Raw genomic sequence first — 23,731 nt, 5'->3', positions numbered from 1 at the left:
ATGTTACAAGACTTCCAGGACTATTAAGCTATTCCAACAGTATTTAAGATTATTTGAAATTACTAATCAGTCTATGCCAAACCATTGTTAAGATACGCATTTTATAATCTAGGCCCATCAACACACCACAAGGCAACACATTTACTCCAGTTGTTAGGCCAGCTTAAGGATTTAGTTATTATCTCCATTAATTTGAAATTAATAATTATCTCAACTGCCTGTGTGTGTGTGTGTGTCTGTCTGTCTGTTTGGTAGAGAATGTAGAGCTAAAAAAATTAATGAGATTCTCCTACTTTTATTCTGTTGCTTTCAGAGCTAAAAGAAACTTACGATTGTTCAGACACTACGAACTGTCCTGAAAACAAGGTCTTGTATTCACTCTTAATTACTCAATTCAACATTTTAAAAAGCTGAATACAATTATTAGCTATACAGCACCACAGTTGTGCATTGGTAGTTTACAGACATAACACATGACCCCTTTTCACAGGAATTTGTAACTTATACACAGTGACATAACGGATAGACATGATTATCAGACAAGTGCAAAATGGCATGCAGCTAGTTGCTTTCAATTTATAAGCATTATCTTCCATTTCAACATTATTTTTATTAAGTCGTTCATTGTGTGGGCAAGCACCCCAGCTCACACTTACATTTTGTATACATTGAGCTTAATACAATCTTTTGTATTTTCACATTCATCACATCTTTAAACTAATGATTACTGACACTTAAATTCAATTGGAAAATCCAAACTACAAGCATTCTTTGTATATACATTCTTCAAATTACATCAAGCCTACAACCTATTCCACTCTTAAATATTCCCACTTCCAGGAAAAGGCTGCATAAGGTACATTTTTATTAATTATTCACAGCAATAAAAACAAATTGTGCATACAACAGCAGATCAGTCTCCTGCTGCGGTTGAGTAGCACCTGTTTTCAAATTAATTCTGAAGCAGTCCTACTTGCTTCCCTCTCCCACTTGGCTGAGCTTCAGCAGCAGTCCAGTGTGGCTCTCCGGGCTCAGACATACTGTAAATGCCATCTTTGTATAATTTTATGGATAAAGCTTGCCACGATTAGAAGGTAAGTTCTAATCACAGAAAAAAATATCCTAGAAAACCCATGCAGCCCACACCCGGTGCATCCCAGTGCTAAAGGGACATCAATGACACCTTTGGCTGATGTAACAGTGGGTAACCTCACCTTGCTCAGAGAAACATGACACAATGCGAGATTAACACCGGAGCTTTCTGCCTTGGAAGGTGACACACAGAGCATCAGAACTGAACAATCAGCTTGTGGAGATGCCACATGAAGTTATACATACAGATTCCTGTGTTCCTAAAACACACTTAATGCTGCAGAATTGTCACAATTATGTTGTTTTCCTACATTTTTGTCTGGAAATTAACGCTAATCAAATCTGTGAACAACAGATTTGTCTGCGTGGATTTTTTTTCAGATTCCTGAAGATTCACCCCTAACAGGTATGTGCCAGTGAATGATACTGGTATCTCAACACACTGAACTTCCCTTGCAGTAAATTGGTCGTTAGAAACACCTTTTTTTCCCCTACTACTGCAGAAGGCTTGGAACACACAAGTGTTAGGCAAGCTAAAAGTTACTGTAATGACAAAAAGATAAAGTGGGGAGATGTTGACCTGCTGACAGCTTACTGACTCCAGAGCACCGATGGGCACTAATCTGTTGTGAACTTCCCTGGCTTCTACACACATGCACAAATAACCAACTGGGCTGAAACCTGCCCTGCTAAACTAACTTCATTCCAAAGCAAATTAGAATGTCTGAAAAATACCAAATGAACCATTTTTGAGCACTACTGCTGTGAAATGATTACGTATTTCTGGTAGTTTAAACCAGTTCCAGCACTGCCTTATCAAGCACACCTCTTCAACACTCTTCAGCAAATTTTTAAGACCACTAAAAGGCATCACGTCCAAAATTGTGATCTTCAAAACCCAGTCTCAGCTTTCACTAACATTTGTACACACCCACATTTTCTACATTGATATCCCTGATACCATTTTTGCGCATGCTCTGAAATGACTCAGTCTTAACTATGTAAAATGCATTAGTATCAATCTCCTACATCTCCCTGGAAGTCACAAGCAGTTGTCTTTATCTCTGCCCTCACAGGAGTTCATCCTTTACAACAGACTTCACATAAAAAGCATGTTCTTCTGCACCACAACTCAGTGGTTAGTGCGAGTTACCAACAAAAACAAAAACCAAACAAACAAAAAAATCAACTTAATTTCCACCTTCTATTAGAATTTTCTCTAGCCTATTTTTCCCCACTTCCCAGAGGTTAGTAACACAGCTTGGGGACCTCCTCATTCCCTTCTCTTGAAGGGAATCTCTTCTAATCAGAGTAAGACTATGTGCATGTATGAGCCCACACATACCACTGGATCCCCAGTTCTGCGTACGGGTGGAGGGGAGGGCTGGAAGGGGGGTCCTGAGTTCTAGCTGCTGCTGCTCCAGTGAAAAGTTTACATTATCTTTGGCAGTCACTACAGAAGTACCACGATTCCTTACTCCCCCTTCTTGAAAGGAAAGCCGAGCAGGTAGTGAAAAGCTGTAATGGAAGTCTGAAGCAGAAGGAAGGACAGCTAACACACAGTGAGGTGGTGATGGATCCTCAGAAAGATGTGGGATTTAAACCTGGACGCCTCTCACTAGAGTTTCCCATTGGCCAAGCCCAGTCAATTCCTTGCTCAGTGCAACAGGAACCTGAAGCCCACTTGGAGCTGTGTATCCTCCCCCAGCCACTGCACAAACAGCCAAGAACTGTAAGAACTTGCATTGCATCACTGCAGAGGGAGTCCTCTAAGTTAACAGCAGCAAATGCTCGGCAGTGTGGTGCCTACCTATATCCCTTAATGCTGCACTTTCCATTAACAGCCTTGGGGTGGCTTACAGATCTTAATTTAAGAAACCATAAATATTTTCAACCTTAAATTCTGTTTAGATGCTTGAGTTCAAGTTGGTTTAATTGTGACATTTCCCATTCTGCTGAGCCTTTGGCCTTACACACTTTCTTCCTTTGAAGTGGACTTCAGATTTCACATACTACTAACGTTACAATCAATCTGGATAGCTTGATTTTTGCAAAAGACAAAGCCAATGAGTCAAGATTTACACCAATCCCTAACAACTAGGAGTGGAGAAAGAGAGCCCTGATGTCAGGGTCAAATGCTTTTCCAGGTGGGTTGCAGGCATTTTATTTCTTCACCGAGAGTACCAACCACTCTTCCCAATGCCAAGGACAAAACCTGTCTCTTAATGTTGCTAACTGTCAAATATTGCTTCAAGTAGCCCCATTAGGAACAGCAGAAGTACCTGCTGACCTGTATCTTTGCACTGTCAGAATTTGGAATTGACACTATTTACTGTTCTAACAGTCACACTTACTCCTAACCTTTCGAAAAATAATCTTTTGGCACGCGTAAAAAAGAGATCAGGGAAAGTAATTTCTCAAAAGCGACACTGTAAAGCTGCGCTAGGCACAATTCAGTGTGGCTGCAGCACTGCTCTGAAATTACACTTTCAGATTTGATAATTAAAATCCTGTCTTGTGCAAATATTTCTACCTTTATATTATTAAGATTTCATACACTCAGAGAGCAACACAGATGGATCTACCTTAAAAGGTGTGGGATGCCACACAGGGAAGTCCTCTGAAACTTCCCTGAAAGTGACTGGGAATACTTTTCCAGCAATGCTGTATCAGCCTAGTAACTAGTCCAAGCAACTGGATAGCAAAACACTGTATAATAAAAAACATGCACAGACTGATAGATGTAACATTACCAGTATGCAAAAAACTGAAATGAAACAAATTAAGAACTCCAAACATTAAATTCAGATTGTTTATTGTAAACAGAATAACTCTAGCACTCTGTCATACTGGCTGTGTCACATGCACCCAATTCCACATCAACTGCTTAAAATAGCACTTGCAAAAATTACAGTTATGTAATAATAATTTATGGTTTCTTACATAAACTAATTAACAAGCACTAAAATTGAATTACAGTGTATTCTAGGTAGTTTTTTATTGCTTGTAGACACTGCAGCTTTGGATCCATTAAAATGAACCCATTAGTATGCCTGAGTTTATCAAAATTTACTGCTATATCAAACTCAGAAACTGTAAAATGCTGGAGAACACTTAAAATCAATTAAGAGTTGCTGGAAAACTACATGGGTTTCCACATCCAGTCACAGAACTCTGAAATTCTGCATTTTTTTTCCTCTGGAAAACGTGATTTGTGAGCTTTTATTAAATACACTGCTATTCCAATTTATTTATATAATTTGTTAAAATTAGAGTTGATAGTACTTCCATGAATATATATATATATATATATCTATTTTTACACACGATAGAAGCCATTTCATTTTATTCACCATAAGAGTGGTATGTTTAAATACTAAATCCCAAAATATATATTTTTATAATATGTTGTCAAAAATTTTAATATCTATAATACAAATACTTTTACTAAAGGAAAACTATAAACAAAAGTGAAATGCAAGAGGGTAAAAAGCCCATTTTATGTGAAGGATCCATGAAAAATGTGGTGAGCAGAGACACCTTTACTGCTTTTGTTATAATATGTTTAAATTTTTTTCCTCTTGGGCTACAAAAAAATGCTAGTGCCCTTCTTTGGCAACAGGTTACATCACAAATTATCAAAAAATGTATTAAAAATAGGTTGAAACATGTACTGTTAGGCTTTAAACAACTTTTAAATACACTGCATTTATTCAATTAGAAGAGACTCTCAGATAAAACACAACTTAAGGCCCTTACCCTGGCAACCATTCATTTATTTTGGCTTCAAAGCCCGTGTAAGAACACTGACTCAAGGAGAAGAACAGCCCTATCAAATATATCGGGATTCTGACATATGACAACATGCGTGTCACATCAGGGCCTTGGTTTCTGGTTCTTTCAGTAAGAAGCAAACTCACAGTAACACCATCAATGAACAGATTTTATATCTTCGGTGCTTTGCATACTCTATTCCTGTCTGAATTATTACTATTGATTTTATGCATTAAGCAGGTAGGAGAACATCATTAGTAAGATGCTCCCTTACCTTTTTGTATTTGGGGACTGTCTCAAGTACAAGACAACTCTGCAGAAGCCAGTAAACTTGGTGAAGATTAGTTACCACGAATGTTTTCCCAGTTTACTAAATTATGGAGATACATACATACAGTATTTCAGCATAATTCTTGATCCTGTTGGGTTTTGCGCAGCCTTTTTAGAAGAAGTAGGAACAAACATTTTGTGATGCAACCTAAACCACAGCCTGTGCTACAGCAGTACCGCTAACCCAGTACTGCACTGTCCCAACGCCTTCCTGAAGGACAAGGACCCACGCAGATGTATCAGAATGATGTATCTGATTCACTACAGGGCCCATATTTGACATTCACCTGTTCTTGAGTCAAGAACTAAGGTGTGCTTCAAGTTATTTGCACTATTAAGTACTTTGCTGGACTTAGACCTAACATAACAAATGAGGCAAAATAGCTCGAGTTCTCCACCAGTAAACGCACAACTGAAAACAAAAAATGACACCAAATAAAGTATTTTATATACCAAATGGAAACAATTCACAATAACACTGAAAAACTGAACAGAATGTTGACAGTATTAAGAGACTGGGACAATACTTTTGGTAACAAAAGTAAGATACACTATTAAAGTGTTTCCAGCATTTTACTAGTTTTAATATAAAATGTCCCCAAATCTGTATAGAAAGATTAAAATCATGCCCGTGTCTTCAATTATGCTCATTAAGACAATTCTCTCACTTACTACTGCGTTGTCAAATTTCCTTTCCCCTCCCCACCCTGGTCTTCATAAAACTTAAATAGAAAACATGTTGGTTGCATTAAGGATCAATTAAAAAAGTATCATTCAACACGTCACTTCAAAAAAATGTGAAAGTCCCTATTTTTAAGAAAAATTGTTGACCCCATCTCAAAAAGGACCTACTTTTCTCACCCTTTCCAGCCCCCAATAAGATAATTATTGGGATACTAAACGCTGTTTTTCAAGAGTAACGAGGATATTTCAAGCCATTGTTTTTGCTCTGGAGGGTTATTTTATCAAAATGAAAATGTGAAGGGATATACTATTTTAAAAATATACTGCATCTACAAGTTTTTTATTATTATTGTTTCAGTTGATTTTGGTTTTCAACAGGTAGTCTGTTATATAAATGACACGTGACCACAACTGATTTTTATATGCTCTCTATTCCTAACACACAGCTAATGTCAAATGAACCGACTAGTAATTTGGGGCTTTCATAACGGACAGAACCATTTATGCTAATGATCTTTAATAATTTTGTTCATCATGGAGTCCCCTGAAACCATGTCAGTACTGATCATTTGCATTTCTTCATCCATTGGGGTTCTTCACAGTTTTGCAGCCATGAAATTGATATGTGGTTTCACCAGTGGAAACAGTGGCAGACTGCGCTTGAATTCTGTCATATTTTCAATCACACTTGGCTGCAAAGAAGCGTACGCAAGAGAAAGTCTGCTCAATATCTTTGATCAGAAAAGTGAGAAATTCCTTGCTTTTATTTTAACTTTTGCTACAGCTACATATGAACATCTTTCTTGCTCTTTTCTATGTTAGTGATTCATGCTTCATTATTACGAGATCCCCAAAATACAGTGTTATTTCTTATAAAATAAATGGTTTCATATTTACTCTAGATAATTTAAAACAACAGCTATAATGCCGTAATTGCATTACTAATAATGGCAGGAACTTTAGTAAATGCAGAGCTTGTCTTTACATTCACAAATTCTACTTCAAAACATCCCACCTACTCTTTGAATATCAGAGGTAAGATCATAAAAACAATAGCAATTCAATGAGCTATTATTTTTAGTTGCAGTAACAAAGCAACTTTTAAATATTTCAGTCATAATGGTTAACATAGCCACATATAATTCATAAAGAAATCTCCACCCATGGTGATTACCTCGCCTATTATTTCTGAATAAGAACACAAATCTACTTACTACTGCATTGTGAAAAGTTAATTATCTGCTGGGGCAAACACTACCATCCTTCTTCAAGAAAATTCATTTAAGGTCCAGTGCTATCATATTGAACCACAAAGTGAAATCTATAATACTTTTATGCATAGAATTTGTCAAATTTCTTCCTCCACAGGTTACACATTGACAGGAATATGCATTAATATTTTAAGCTTTAAGATAATGACCAGATAGTTGGTTTTGTTGTTGTTGGGTTTGGGTTGTTTTTCTGTTGTTGTTGTTTGTTTTTAACAAAGATGATAAAATTGTTGATGCATATGCATCTTTCTCTTGACACATCTGATCATATACAAATCAGTATTTCCAGACAATAATCTGTATTTACTCCACAGTGTAGATACTCTACTACTACTATTAGCTTTCATTTCAATGGACTAGAAGGAACAAAAGGTAACAAGACAGACTGTTAAAAAGGAAAAAAAAAAAAAAAATCAGGAAAATTCCCTGTTATTAAGGATAACAATGCATGTGGAAAACAGCTGAAATGTCAGCCCCACAACAGCATGAAATTAAAGAAGTTCATTTCTCCCTATATTTTTATACATATTATACATAAATATATTTTATATATTATATTTAATAATACTAAACTTCCATATTAAGAATACAGGCTGGGATTTTTTGTGTGTTTTTTCTTTTTACCTGTGGTAGTGGTGGTGCTGGTGCCAGGTTCACATCATTTTGGCATGGAAATTCTCCAACAACAGGGCCTATTTAACATCAGCAAAATTAATTCAGGACCATAATTTAATCAGTACCTTTTACATAATAAACTGTTTTCTTTTATAAGAGGTATCACAGGTTATTAATTTTCAAGTATCTGTACATAAGATTTTCGGAAGATTTTGCTTTTATATCCATGGCTGTCTGTAGCAATACAAAGAGCTTAATCCATGATTTGACTTGAGAACATGTGCTGGGGCAGTGCCTTTTATTCATTTTACTTACACATTATAATGTAGAAATAAAAATTGCTAACCTACAGATCAATGAATACTTAACATTGTTTTTCAGCATGGATTCTGAGAACAGTAGTAAATGCCATTGGTGTATGCAACAAGAGCAATGCAACAACAGCACACCTTTTAGCGCGGACAGGCCTACGGACACGTGAGGGTTACTCTACGTACCAGAATTCTGGATAGCAACCCCAAGCCTTCCGTGCCCATCCCCACGCATGCCCTACTCCAGTTCCCCCAAAACTTTTTCCTGCATCCAATCTACTCGTCCATGAGAACTTCTAGTCTTAAATTCCTTAAACTGGCCTCCTACATCCATACTCAAATTTCAACCCTAACCTTCACCCTGGGAGTTCAAGTGCTTCGCCCTCCTTAAATCCAAGATTTCTACTCTACTGCTTCCGATTCTTTTCCACTCTCAGAAAACGGTGTGTCTGCCTCCAAGAGGAAGGGTTCTCTCTGGGAAGCTTTTTAGCCTTCCTCCTTTGTGTTACTCTCTAGAGGATGGGCACCTGCTCTTGGAAGAATGCTCATTTGGAGCCACAGAAAACACATTAAAGTTCCAATTTCTCTTTCACGGCAGAAGAGAGGCCACTTGCCAGATTAAATGGTTTACAACTGAGAAGTAGGAGAGAATACCTTGCTGTAATCTCTGTAAGAGTAACCACTTGTTAGGTTTTCTCCCATGCTCACCCTTGTCTTAGGAAGATAGTATTTCAAGCAAATGCTAAACCATTCTGGCAATATAATTATTAGACTTTAAAAAGTCTTCTCTAGATAGGAAAATTATTAGAAATATTTCTACTTAGCAATGACTAGTCATGAAAACTGGAAAGATGCTTTGAAGCAATTCTTCCTTACTCAGCTGCAGAGTTACAAATTCCACAGTACCATAAAAAAATCAATCATTCTGAGACTGGAAGTGTTTCATGATAGGCACACAGCTATCTGCTTCTTTCTGTTCTATGGACAAGCCTTTAATAGTCTTGATTTTGCAACCAGTTACTTGTTGGAATTTAAGTCCAGTAAAACTGGTACAAAATCCGCACAGAACAACATAGAGGTTTTTCCCTTCTGTTTATTTATATTAGTGAAAAACACTTCTAACCTTTTCCTTCTTGAATTCTAACATAGAACACCACAGTATACAATGCACAGCTAATCTAGATTATTTGAAAATAAAACCTGAATAAACTTCAACTTTCTCAAGTTGAAATATAATGTTTGCATTCCCAGAGGGTTGGTTGGTGGTTGTTTTGTGGTGGTTTTTTCCCTTTAGCAGTGCTTGAATAAAGTTGTGGATTCATTCATTGCTTGTCAGGAAAAAAACCCAAACCACACCACACCACATTGTATTGATAACTGCAAATCCGAATTTTGTTTTTCCCTGTAGGACTATTACAGAGTTTTAAGTTTGTTTTAAAATAGCCTGTTGAAGAACTAGGTGCTAGTTTAAGATACCAAGTTTTAGTATCGATACACTTCAGAATGGCTGAAGAACTTTGTCACAAACATCAATCAGAAAATTTGAAGCACCCATGTGAAGAAAACCTGTAAAAAGAAATACTTTTTCCTCTGAAACATATATAAACTCCAGGGCTGAGTTCTTCTTACAGTGCATTTGTATCACATAACATGGTTGTCTTTAACTAGGACTTGCTTGAACAGGAATTGATTAAATGCTATATTCAGCACAATACTTACAGGAATCCATTTCCCTTGCAAGGACGTGTACTGATACCTTGTGTCTTCTGGGAGCATCTATTGCCAACAGCACCTACAGTAAAAAACATCAAGTCCTTCAGGTGTGGGAAGTATCACTCAGACATTATAAAACAGTAGAAGAATGAAAGCATTTAATTTAAGCTTTAAAATGAGGGATGAATTTTGGGATGTCACTTCAAATATTATTAAGAGCCATCCATACAGTACTTTGAATTATTTTACAAACAAGTTAAGGAATTTATCTACTGTTTGGGACTCAGAAAAACTGGAAGTAACATAAATTCAGCCATTAACTATCACATTATCAGGAATGCAACCTAAAATCTCTGCAGAATTTTCAATCCCTAGCGGCCTTCTGGAAGCATATCACCCTGAACACAATTATTTAACTCAGCTGGACTACCTCACCAATCTAGCCAGCTATTTCTGCTCTGGAATACTGGATAATCATGTATTGAGCATTAGTGTAAGCAAAATAGTATATAATTCTACAAAACCAGAATGTGAATCAAGTTAGTATTTATTAAACGATGGCTGGCTACAAGAACTCCATTTACTAAGTTTGTATTTGTTGCAATCTTCACCCATGCTATCATACTATTAATAATAATAATTAAAAAAAAAGACTAAAATGTTAAGTGTTCACTGTGCCATGTAAATAAGAACCAGTTTTAAGCATTAAGACTGTCCCATAAAAATAGATGCTAATATAAAATGACCTTGGATAGTGAAAATAATAAAACTGAATACAAAAGAGAAATGACTTGGAATAACACTAGCCCCCTTCTAAGAAAGAAAAACAAGAACACACAGATACACACATACACATGCTGCTTCACGGGCAGAATTTTTTCCATCCAATAATGAATTCCAAGGATATATATCTACATTATTTTTCAAAGTACTCCCTGAGCTATTAGCTGCTCTGTAAGTAATAAAATACTACGTACATTTCACAATCTAGTGAATTATCACTGTCCATGAAAACTGTTACAAAATGAAAAGAATGAGGCCCAATTTATTCGGGGGGGGGGGGGGGGCACCCCTAGTATTTCAATTGCTTATATTAGATATCTGTCTAGCAACTTCATGCTGAGCTGCAACATACAATTATTGCATCATTATGCTGCTCCTTTGTTCTGCCTAACTTATTCATGAAGGAAGGATAAATGAGACAAGAGAAGACTAAGAGCTGGTAAGAAGAAAAAAAACCCGTAACAAAAACCAATCCTTCTCCACAAATTTTACAGTAAGCTAGATGCCATTAAACTAAGTCAGATTCAGGAAACAAGATTATTATTATTAAGGTATCTGCATCAATCATATCATCTACCTAAAACAGGCATAACTATATGCTTTCATAGTTCACACAAATAACATCCAGTTATATCTACAGCCCTTTCCAACTACATCACTAAATTACCTTGTAGAACTGTATAATATCATCCTTGGTCAAGGTCTTTAGATAAGCCACTTCAATGTTATCTGCACAACAATAGCAAAAATTAGAACAAGTCTGCAAATCGTAGTTGGTTATTAGCACACTACTTATTCAAAGTATATTTCTTTCAAATACAGATGCTGTAATTGACTGCAAATGATAAGCCTTTCACTGTTAACTTTCAAGCTAATACTTGCATCACTAGAAGTATCATTGGAAGCTTGGCAGAATATTTTACTTCAGCAAGTCCACTTGATTTACCAAAAAAAGTGCACGTTTGAAGAATACCGACTGCACTGTACGTTATTCAGTAGCTAAAAAAGACACTCCTACTTCTACATATTATCTTCAAATCAATGTTACACACTTCTAACGCAGCCTGACTATAGATGCCTTTTATTCACAGTTAGGGAACAGGATGGTAGGATGCACCTTGGCAGGATGTACTTTTAAATAAATGTAAGGAATAGTGCCTACGTCATACCTGTTAAGTAACAATAACCTTTGAGGTATCTGGAAACAATGTGTCTCAGTAGCTACATCGCTTCATATAAATTAAATTTTAATGAACTAATCATGAAATATCATTCCTGCATAAGCCAGAATGTTTTTTTTGTTGCAGACATGCTTGCTTTTCTTAGCAGGAAGATCAAGAAAGAAATGTGTGCATGCAAGAGAACAAATAATGCAGCTAACAAGTCTGTGAGGCAGGCTGTAAGTCATTAATATGAATTTCTACATGGAGAAAATAAATCTTTGAAAAATCAACAAAAATTAATTACATTTGAGATAAAATTTTTAAGCAAAACCATAAAAGCAGTCATAATAAAAATGTAAAAACCTGAAGAAAAAAACCCTTTACTTCTTCAGGCTGGAATACGAATTTCTGATTTTGACAAGAGAATTATTAATGAAATAAAATTACTAGTGGGTAGAGGGGAATTAAAGATATAAAAATCAAGGGAAGTAATAACTTGAGTGGGATTTAGATATTAAAGATATGGCTACAGCTAGCAGTCAGATATTCCAGAGAGGAAATATAGATCCAAGTATAGTAAAAACAGAAACACTTAAGGCAGAGAAAAATGAAACTGTTTCATTGGACACACAGAAAGTACTCGATGGGGTAAGTTCCTGAGCCTCTCCTTAAGCATGAAACCTTGTCAGCAGTTCTCATTCTCTCGAGACCAAGCTAGATAACAATTCAAAACTCTTTATGATTAAACCAGTTCAGTTAATCATTGTCAACCAAAATGACTGTATTTGCTATTGTGGAAATCTGTGATATTTACATGCTCAATACTGTGCATGTAAAGCTGAAGAGAAGCACAGGATACAAAGTGAGTTTTATGTAGGAAGTATATTATGGAGGAAGATGGAAAATTGTAGCCTGAATAAAGAGTCGAGACCTGAAAACGTGAGGAAATGCTGATCTCTACCTAAAGCTGTTTGGGGTTTTTTTACGTTAGAAACTATATTACTAATATATCTCAGCATTTTAGATTAAAAATCTTCAAACAATGATGAAAAATGGAAAAACACAACTTAAATACTATGTAGGATCACAATGCAAATAACTGTCAGTCCGTTTTCAGTAACAGTACTACAAGTTGGATCTCGTGGTTTTCTGTAAGTTTAAAATCTTCAAAGTATCACGGATGGAAAAAAAAATTATGTTTCTTCAAGCCTACTCTAAGCTGAGGCAGGCCACATGTCAGTCAAGATACCTGCTGCCTCTGCCACCACTCCCTCGAAAGAACTGCACAGTGGGAAGAGGAACAGGGTTCATGTGAATGTGTGCACTGTCAGGACTGTCAAAGTGTATCTGAATCTCAGTCAAGGGTTAGGCGTGTAGGTAATACAGACAGCTGAACATCACAGAAAGAAACTTGAGTTTATGCGACATCAACATTTGCATTCAAACCACTTCCAATCCTCGACCTACTCTATGTCTCAATGAACTTTAAGGGGAAGAACGGAAAGTCAATGAAGGTCACATTCACCAGTTCCCATCACGTGGCTGAGCATTAGGGAGCACGCTAATCTCTATTACTAATGGCTCCCACAGCAGTGAGAGCACAGGCTCCACAAATGAGGTATTTTCTCAGGGAAGAAGGAAGAAATACAACCTAGAGGACACAAATCCAAAACCTATATGAAATTATGCAAAGGCTATGTAAAAATTTAAGTTGTTCCCAAACGAATATGACACTCAAGAGGCACAAGTGTAGCCAAACTACAGCATTCAGTTTTAAAGGAATTATAATTTGTCTTACCTCTGTCAAAGTTATACTGCTGGGAAATGATTTCTCCCCAGTATTTAGCACATTCTGCAGACAGCTTCTTTGGTTTGTCTAGACGACGAATTGCTAAAGCTTGGATGTGTTTTTGGAAGGCCTCTTCTGTCATATCTTCTATGCATTTCTCCATAGTTTTTAAGAACGCTTCAACTCTGCTTTCTAAATAGTGTGGTGGCTTTTCCGACTGGATAATAAATCGCAGTCCTTGTATGCCGTTTGCCCGACGTGGACCACTGAACACAATGTAACCTTGGCAAAACAAGAACAGTCAGAGACTAAAAGTCGTCCCTTGTTCCAGTGTTGTTTGCCAAACGTGGCACATTTGGCAGGAATGTAATTTTATGCAAAGTTTAATTATGTATTATAAAGGAAATAATGCAGGTTTTCAAAATATGCCATGGTATTTTTTTAAAAAACATCTTTATTTCAACAAGGTAAATATCAGTTCAGGGGAGGGGCAAGGAGGAGATGAGGCAGACCAAGACAGAACAAAAGGAATTCTGTCATCAGGCTTAGGTAGCTCAAAATTAAGCTGCATTCTAGTGCTTCATTAGACAAAACATTAGGAACTTATTATTTTTTTTTCATCATATCTAACCTGAATTCTCTTTGCTGCAATATAAACCCACTATTTCAATTAGATACAAAGAAAGCATTACTCCCTTCATTTTTGTTGCAGCTTTTGCTTATCTGAACCACTAAGCCTTTCTTTGGTCTTTCCCTCCTCTTATAATAACAAAACTGTCACATTTCAGTCTTTTCAATGTTGTTTTATAGCTCTCTAATAATTGCTTGATGCTTATATGTCAAAACCAGATAAGTATTTCAAAGTCCTTACATGAACGATATAGGACTATTACTGTGTGTGCATCTTGGAAGCTCCCATTTATAAATCCCAGTGTTTTTCACAGCAGTACGACACCGCTTATTTATGTTCTACTTCTGATCCACTGCAACCTGTGGATTGTATTCTGTACAACTGCTACCTAGCCAGCTGCTTCCGAGCTTGTATCTGTGCCATTGATTATACCTGCCAAACTGTTCCTACCAAACCGCATCTTATCTTCATTCAAGTCCTGTTTCCAAAATGTCAAACTAATTTTGAATTCTAATTCTATCTTTCCACACACTTGCAGCCTCTCCCAGCTTGGTATTATCTGAAGTTTTAGTAACTACATTCACTCTTCTATCATCCAGAGTTTTGATTAAAATACTAGAAAGCATTGGATGACAATAGAGCTCTGTAGAACACTATTTTTCAAAAGAACTATTATCTATTCTCCAGTCACGACCTTCCAAACAGTCTTGCATCCAAATGTGTAGCACTTCCACCTAGACGCTCTCTCTAGCTTGTTTGAGAATATTATGTGCCTTTCATACTATCAAAGAGAGACCTACGACATCACCACTTCCATCCATACAGCCAAAGTCTGTACAAAAAAGTTAGGTTCGTTTGACCTGAGTTTGTTCAGTAGTAGTCTCTCATTTAACTTTTATCAATTCAGAACTGGTTTGATAACTTATTCCATGTTTTCCAGGAATCAAAATTAAGCTCACTGCTCTGCTCTTCTCTTTCCTTTTTTAAGGAAGCATAAAACATTCACCCATATTTATTTTTCCAGTTTTTCATCTATCATCCGCAAATTCTCAGTTATAAGACTTCCAATTCCAAGATTCCATGATTTTGTTTGGTTTGGGTTTTGCTATGGTTTGGTTTCTTTTGTTTGGTTGGTTGGGTTTTTTTGATGTAACGTAGAATTCATCATGCCTGAACTCTTTAAAAGCTTCTAATTTACCTGAACAAGCTTTAATCTGTTATTTTCCTGTTCAGAGGTAAGCCGGACTTTGATCACCAGTATTTATTTTGGAAATCATCTGGTCACAGTTGACATGTTAAGTGAAAACTAACAAAGCCATCCTAAAACATTTTGACACTTTGTTCCACCACTGTTAAATTTTCCTTTTTCTCATACTGCTAAAGCATTTATTGAATGAGTTCTTGTTACTGCTTCTACTGTTAGTGAATTGGTAACTCCTGAATTTCTCTTTCCCTTAGCTTTCTGAGATTTTATTAACAATTCCATAAAGTTTACTGAATTTTGCTGGTACTTCAACTGTCTTCCCTCCTAAGTCTTGTGAACTCTATCATTTGGCAGTTACACAGTGCTGGAAAAATAAAGTTCTTCCTTATTGTTTCCCCCTCTTCTCTTTAGCTGTTACCTCCAACTTCTGTTGGTGGAAAAACCTGCCACCAGCACATTTCAAAAACCTGGTAAATAACCTAGGTCCAGCCCTATTTTCTCAGGTATCTAGACAGTTTAAATCCCTATGATGAATATGGTATGGCTGGTTCTGCTAGCTGCTCACAAAAGGGTTCATCTTGCCTGACATTCCTGGTAGTTCATAGTCATCACACTGAGACATTCTCCTGCCTCTCACCTTTGGAAAAACTGTACTCCTCCTCGTCAGTATTTCAGTCATGCAAGCCATCATTCAAAGTCTCTGTCTCTCCTTGTTACCCTGTTTGGAACAACCTTACCAGTTCTCAAGTCTTACTGGTTCAGGTAACAATTATTTGTACTTATAGGTGAACAGCTGTATTCTTAAAAAGCCTGAAATGTATTTAGGTTTTTAGCAACAAGGCAGCTTACCATTACCCATACAGCAGTATCCCTAAGATAGGGCTTATGAATCATCAAGTGTACCTGTAAGTAGGATCACAAGCAGAAAAGACTGAACTACTACTGATTCTTTAAGAAGATCTAAAATTTAGGAAACTGATCTAATCTCCTTCTGACAAAAATTCTAAATAAGAAATTGTCTGTACAGTGATCAAGTTTTTTTTTAAGCCAGAGTTGGTTTCAGATATTTCAGACTTATCTTTAAAATTATGCTTGCTTCCTCTCACTTTAGAGTCTGTGCACAGTAACATCCCTTTGAGTCATCAGCAGTTAAAATTGTTTACATTTACCAAGTGCCCTTTAAATGGCATTCACTAAGCAGGGAAAGAACACCTCATCATGCCTCATGTAAGTCGTGAGTATGCACACATGTGTGTATACAGACACTTAATCACTGTGGGGAAACTTACCCAACTGTTCCTTGGTGCGCAGAGTATTGAAGCATGGTTCTGAGATGATTTGACAAAAGAGCTCCAAAAACATATTCTCAGAAGTGCTCTGCATGTCTGTCTGGTAATATATTTCAATGCCGCAATTGTTATGAACTTCATTTCTCTGTTGATATACAAACCAACCTCCTAAAGACAAAGTTAAAATATTTAAGTTCATAAAAATGTATATTGTTATTGTCCACAAGTAAAAGGATAATGGTCTATCACTTGTGAAATGGAGCTATAATAAATGGTCTAGGACTATTAAAGCAGAATTTCCACTAACAGCATACTTTTCTTGAAACAAATACAGAAAAGATTATTTTAACATATTGAAATGTCATAGCCCAAGCAAATTGGCAAGTAAATTGAAACTGTCTACTTCTCCTCAAACAAATGTTTTCGGAACAAGAGTGGAATTCTGCATTGCTTCTACTGTGTAAATAGCTTCTAAAGACAATTTGTCAATACCAATAGCTTCTTTGGTATATAGTAAGTTTCCACAGGCTGATTATCAGCTATGGATAAATGGCTTTGGCTGTGTAGCTATGTATGTCATCACTCCTGTGTAACTCCCAGCAATGCCTTAAGCCTCCTTTCTTATATATAAGATATTTTTTTCACAATAGAAAAAAAATCATACATAAGCACTATGAGATCAGATTTATATTAGAAAAAACCCAGAATTACTTGAGTGAAAGCTTATAGTTTTCTTAAAAAGCAAGAGTCATTTTAGGACAATCCTTCACTGAATGGTCAATAAATACTCGAAAGTGCTCAAAGGATGGCTCTTATTCAAATATGTATACTATGTGTAGCAAAAAGTGGGACAAGGCTCTTATTTCCATAAATCATACCGAATGAACTCAGACTGAATCACAAAATCATAGAATGGTTTGGGCTGGAAGGGACCTTACCGATCATCTAGTTCCAGCTCCCAAGCAGTACAATTTAGATACACAGATTAAAATGGAAATCAAATTAATTTTCAAGTATACCAGAAAGATGATATATTAGTGTATAATATTATTAACAAAACTCACACCTTGATTATATTTTTAAATTTGAAGTTTAAAGTAATTTGGAGTAAGTCTGATTTCAAAACAAACTCCTAGCAACAGAGCAATATTCGTTTTAAAATGCCATTAGCAAACAGAATTTCAATTTAATATGCATTTAAAAAATTTAAATAAATCATTTAACTTACTGTCTGGAAGTTGCACTTCTCTGTACCTCACTAGCTGACTTGGAAGGAGTGGCTTTGTATGAGCATGCTCAATGAGAGTGTCCTCAACCATCTGCATAATTCCTAATGCAGCCTGGAAGAGAAAACAAAAAAGGATTTTTAATGTTCATTAGTTATTCTGTACCTAACAGCAGGGTTAAGACTTTCCAGTTATTGATGGTGACATAAGAGGGGGAAAGGAAAGCAAAAAAAAAAAAAAAAAAAAAAAAAGAGAGAGAGAGAAGAAAGTAGGGATATTGTAATTTAATAAAAATACAGTAGAAGTTAAGGAGATGAGAGGAAGCAGGGGTCGGGGAACAAGGGTTTTGCGGTGGGTTTTTTTACTTTTTTTTTTTTTTTTACATTTACCTTGTCTACTTGTTTAAGTACCTCTACTCCTCCCTAACACTTCTGAAATTAAAAGTTCAATGGCCTTTTTTTTTTCCTTTCCTTTCACCACTTTGATGTACTCATCTTTCAAAGTTTGAAAACGAGGTATCTACAGTGTATATTTGCAAAGCAAATGACATCTCAGCAGATGGAATTTTAAGAAAACGAATTAACGATTAAGTTCAAACATGCATGCCATTGATATGCTGGTAGTATTAGTACTCATTTCCCAGACACTTCCTTGTATTTGATGTCTTAAAATAATAATAATTAAACAACGATAAACAGTGAACAAATTTTAAAAATCATTGCTTTCATTGAAGGATTTAACTTCAAAAGCTTTACCTGTTAAGGGTTGTATGTTCTTGTAGCCTGCATAATGGAATTACAGTAACTTGCTACAAAATCGTTTTAGCTGAAAGCCAAAATCTTTCAGTCTGCACTGCCACAAACTCGTAACACAAGTGATCTTACCAAAAACATACAAAAGGTCTGAAAACTTAATAAACAGATGCCCCACCCAACATCAAAGACAAAAAGACTGAAGGTCTAACAAAACACAGTTTGAAAGGTTAGAGGAAAGTACTATATATTCTTCCAATCAGGTCACCATATTAAAACAAAATATTTACCACAAGACTGTTCAGACAGATGTTTTGCACTGGATTAGTTTACTATTCATCCACTTGCAGCAAATAAATAAAAGGAACATTCAAAGAAAAAATACCAGAATTAAATTAATTCAAGAAGAAATGGGAATTTTAAGCTGCTGGATCGGTCTAATTTTTCCTAAAGTCACTAAAAATTTTTTCAGTATTGAAAGGTGTCACAAAAGTCCGTAAATTTTGATTTCACTTTAGTTGGAAAAAATTCTTAGACCCAGGTTAAAATCTCTGAGCTTTGTCAATGATGATCACATCACAGGCACTGAAGGACAGAGAAGTTTTCCTACCTGCATCTGTTCAGGGAGGTTTGCAGATCATTTCTAAACATTACACAGCTATGGGCATAACAGTACAACCCTCCCAGTTCTCCAGCTGCAGGACTCTTCAATAGCCACCCATTATGCCAACTAAAAAATGTATTTCTCTGCTATGACTGCATCGTCATGGAAATCTAAAAAATCTGGTCATTCAGTTATATTTCATAAGGAACTGATTTTCATATACAGATGTGTAAGAAATAAGGAAGGAAAAAAGCGTCAATATTTTTTACATTCCTCTACATGAAAAATAATCTATAAGATAATTTAAAAAATATTTTAGAGACATCCTTGAGAAAGAAAACTTTGTGTATCCAGTGCTATTGGCTCCTTCATCCTTTTATTTTTCCCCTCCTTGCTAGTTATCTTTCTTCTCCATACATCCAACAGTCACTAGCAGTGTTTATAACATCTAGAGAAGTATCAAAAGCTGGTTAAACACAGAAATACTGCTATACCAGTTCTACAAAAAAAGAATGCAGAAATGTTTAAGAAAGGTACTAGATTTTGTTTTGGTACATATATTCAAATATTTGCTTAAATTTCTTATGCAAATATAAACCATTACTGTTTTAATGTAAGATAGAACAAAAGTTTGGGGATTTTTACTTCCAAAAAGACACAAGTGAGAGCTGACATTTTTTATGGCCCACCATTCCTGTTTAGCTTTGTGCATCATACTTCATTTGGAACAATCCTGGATTCTTAAGTCTTTGCTAGTTAGTGTGAAACTTTTAAACGGAAAAGCAGGATCTGCAGCACATCATTCCTTATGCAGCTTGATCACATCACAGTAATGATATGCAATACACACTTTAAAATATTTAGATCATAAGTTGCTTTTCATTAAAGTTCCAAGAGCAATACAAGGGCAGCACTTAGCCTAATAAATCTGAGGTGGGAAAACATAACACTATGATACTCCCAGAAAGATAAAAAAGTACAAAGTCAAATTATGAAACCACATTTGGCAAAACTGCTTTAAGAGAAGATTAATCTGAGAAGATTACAACTAATCTTCCATTTTTTTATGCTGCTTTTAAATAAAAATTGTTTTATTAAAGGAAGTATCACACCAACCTGTTTTGTTATATTGCCATGGAGAAGAGCTTCAATGTGTAACCGTGACAACAGCTGAGCTATAAAGGCCTTGAGGCGGGGAAGAGTGACATCTAGAATAGATATTTAGACAGTTAGATCAATTACGTGTGTTTTTACATTAAGTAACACCTAACTCATCATCAGATACAGCGCATTTCTTAGAGGAGAAGAAACTCATTATCATAAAAAAGTGAATCTCTCCTTAAAAATGAAACACTGGAAAATTTCCAGGTCTAAATAGCAGCAGTCATCATTTGGTTGTTTTGCTTAGAATTCACATACTGTCTTGACCCAGATTCAAAAAAAAAAAAGAGCCTTCTCGCCAATTGTGCTGAGCAAACACACAATCTCCAGAGAAAACAGTTGCAATCGTAATCGTTCAGGTGGTGTTCCAAGATAAAGCTTTAGTGATGAACTAAACAGGCAGCATGTAGTTTACAACGCTTGAGAAGCGGACTGTGCAGTTACCATTTAGAGTAAAAAAGGAACCTTAACTCCAATATGCTGTTTTGATAGTACCTTTGTAACTAACAATACACAATTTTTGCAATATATCTCAGGGTACACATACACACACATTCTATGCTAGCCTGTCTTTGCAAAGCAGTTTTCATATATAATGCAAAGGACAGTTTAATGTATAGAATCAATGGAATAAGAGAGGAAGGATGGTTGAATTGATAGGGTGTTCATCCCAAATTCAACATCTCCATTCTTAGTTCCCTTGTTGCTACAAGAATATCCATACTGTATCACTAAACCATTTTCTCATTTTGTCTTTTTCTCAACTAAAATAAAAACTAACAATACTCCTTTATCTCACAGAAGTTTTGAAAAGAAAAATTCAATCAAGATTATGAGATCACTCAGTTATATTCAGTGGGGCATGCATACATACCTAACAGATTTTTATGAGAAAAACCTATACCATGCTTACCAGTCTTTCCCTCTCTTAAGAGGGGTAACTGACCACCAGTAAAAAATTCATTTCCACATTTTTCCCTGACTCCAAATCAACTTTTTATTTTTCTATAATCCTAATATTGACTGTTGCTTCTAGAATTGCTTATTAATAGTGCAAAAGATTACAGTCACATTGAATTTAAGAGAGGAAAAGAGGAAAAAAAAATTACACATAAGCTCCCTGTATTTCAAGCAGATTTCCAGCAGTGCTAAGTAGACAACATTCCTTTCCAGCACTCCATTTTTAGCCATCCTTATGCTGAATACAATAGCATTAATCTTATAATGACAACTTTATGGAACAGAAAATCTCTTATTCTTTCAAAAATCAGTAGTCGTTAAAAAAGGAATGACCTACATATAGCTGAACCCACTGCCATGAAAAACAGCATTAGTTTTATCATTGACTTCACAGGCAGCACTGGCACAACTGCTGATCTCAGACATACCTGCAATCATTCAAGATACTATACAACTAAACATTTCTACTTCTATCCTGGAGCAATCCTATAGAAAAACCACACACCCCTGTGCAGCTGGCTCAGGGCACCTATAGAGTCTATCTTTTTTTCAGCACTGCAACTTCCAACAGTATGGCACGTGTCTGTCTGCAACAACTATGGATGTATATTCCAAATCCACCCCCCTAAATAAATACAAAGCTAGACCTTCCTCTTGAAAAGAATAGCTTGGTGTATTCCAAGAAGGTATTACAAGATATTTTGCAAGCTGTCCCAGTAACAGCCCTTTGTTGTAAAACAGTAACATAAGGGTAGGGAGGAGTTCTTCAGCTATCACCAAAATCAATTCAATCTCTTCGTTTGAAATTTCTTCTTCCTCCAAATATAGTGCGGTGCCTGCTATTTGTTAAGAATCACAGTATTCTTTATTATTGTTATTATCTACAGAAATTGTATCTCTTTCCTTTATTAACTACAGTTCTTTATCATCTACAGAAACAGGCATTAGGATTCCCCGATAACAGAAAAACCAAAATAGCATGCATATCAGGAAGTACAATACAGGTACACTCCAACGTGCCTGCAAGATGTCAAATAGAGGCAAACGGCATCAGCTGTGTTGGTTAAAGCACTGGCTTCACCATATCCAGGCTCAAGCCCACAAAACTGTTCAAGTTTTGCCTGAACTTTTGCCTGCAAGTTTTGCCATTTGAGGCTTTTGCCTGAACTACTACACTCTTCCAGAAACTGGAGGACAAGTGTGGAGGCATTGACAGCCACCAGCATCAGCTCAAGTCTGGCACTGCAGGGGCTTCACTGGAATAATGGGCAGAGTTCAAAATAGGTACCTTCATTAGTTCAGTAACAAGACATTTTCTGTAAGGAAAAAAAAAAAATAGCTCAGAGAACATTACCATCTAGAGCTTCTTTTAATTCATCTTTGGTCCAAGCAACTTCTGTCATCAGGAGTCGGAGATAATACATTGCATGCTGGTGAGGCTGTTCAGCCCTGAAGTTGTTAAGTGATCTCATGTACTAAAAAAAAAAAATACATAATTAAGTTCAAATTGTAGAACTCTATTTTTAAGCATAAAACATTAACCTTGTATTCTCAACTTTGTGTACCATTAAAAAGATACATTTTAAATGTCAAAAAAAATGTCTTCCTTGTTAGACCTGTTAAAAAATTGTGTTAAACTACCTTAGTAGTAATGTGGGTTGCTAAACCTATGGATTAAGCAAACCATTAATATACTGGAAATGAGCATGAAATCAAACTTCCCCATAAAAGTAATGACTGGAAATTAAATTATTGCAGTTAGACTATTTAGATCAAGTTGCTCTACCCAGGAAATACACATTCTACGGTCACTGTCCAGGGGTGGGGGAATATCACTAATAGAAAATGTATTTTTCTCCCAGTTGCTTCCCTGGGCAGACTTGGTTATAAAAATACAGCAACGTCTGGGAAATTCTTTGCATTCTTTGCCTGAATATAGGAAGTATGACAGAATAATCAGTGAGCTTCTCCAAATAAGCTTTTTCTAGTCCAGCTGCACCTTTACAAAATAAGCAAAACCTTTTTCCTCTACCAGAGGAACTGGAAAGCGCAAACTATTAGTTTTGGCAAGGTGGGATCATTTCCGGTACAGGAGAAAACTAACTCATTTCAGGGCACATGAGCGAGAAACAGCGGGCATGAAGTTGCTGAGGATGCATCCTTCTCCAAACAGAAGCCAGAAGCTGGTATCTCCCTTATCTGTTAGGTACACACATAAGGAGAAAAACCTGCAATGTCCCCATCTAATTTGACTTTTTCATATTTTGTCCTTACTTTACATACACAAAAGGCCTATGTAACAGAAGTCTATAAAATGATAAAACATGCATGATACCGAGACAGAGTTCAAGCAAACTGTAAAGATGATCAGGGAAACAT

General features: G+C 36.1%; 1 protein-coding gene across 4 annotated transcripts in view; it reads right to left on the bottom strand.

Moving 5' to 3' along the window:
* Positions 1 to 279: 279 nt before the first annotated feature.
* IDE (insulin degrading enzyme) overlaps positions 280 to 23,731 on the bottom strand; it is a 70,319-nt gene continuing 46,867 nt past the window's right edge. For all 4 annotated transcript variants that reach the window (XM_037399081.1, XM_037399083.1, XM_037399080.1 and 1 more), the window contains exons 17-25: positions 22,707 to 22,827; positions 20,348 to 20,439; positions 17,878 to 17,989; positions 16,650 to 16,817; positions 13,535 to 13,807; positions 11,241 to 11,302; positions 9,797 to 9,869; positions 7,776 to 7,843; positions 280 to 6,572 (exon numbers count right to left, since the gene is read on the bottom strand). In XM_037399081.1, the coding sequence (XP_037254978.1) occupies positions 6,477 to 6,572; positions 7,776 to 7,843; positions 9,797 to 9,869; positions 11,241 to 11,302; positions 13,535 to 13,807; positions 16,650 to 16,817; positions 17,878 to 17,989; positions 20,348 to 20,439; positions 22,707 to 22,827 (1,065 nt within the window). In that variant the 3' untranslated portion in view covers positions 280 to 6,476. The remainder of the gene's footprint in view (positions 6,573 to 7,775; positions 7,844 to 9,796; positions 9,870 to 11,240; positions 11,303 to 13,534; positions 13,808 to 16,649; positions 16,818 to 17,877; positions 17,990 to 20,347; positions 20,440 to 22,706; positions 22,828 to 23,731) is intronic.

This window comes from Falco rusticolus, chromosome 9 (assembly GCF_015220075.1).
Source record: "Falco rusticolus isolate bFalRus1 chromosome 9, bFalRus1.pri, whole genome shotgun sequence".
Lineage (NCBI taxonomy): Eukaryota > Metazoa > Chordata > Aves > Falconiformes > Falconidae > Falco > Falco rusticolus.
Note: the sequence above shows the minus strand (reverse complement) of the source record. Positions and strands in the feature narration are given on the sequence as shown.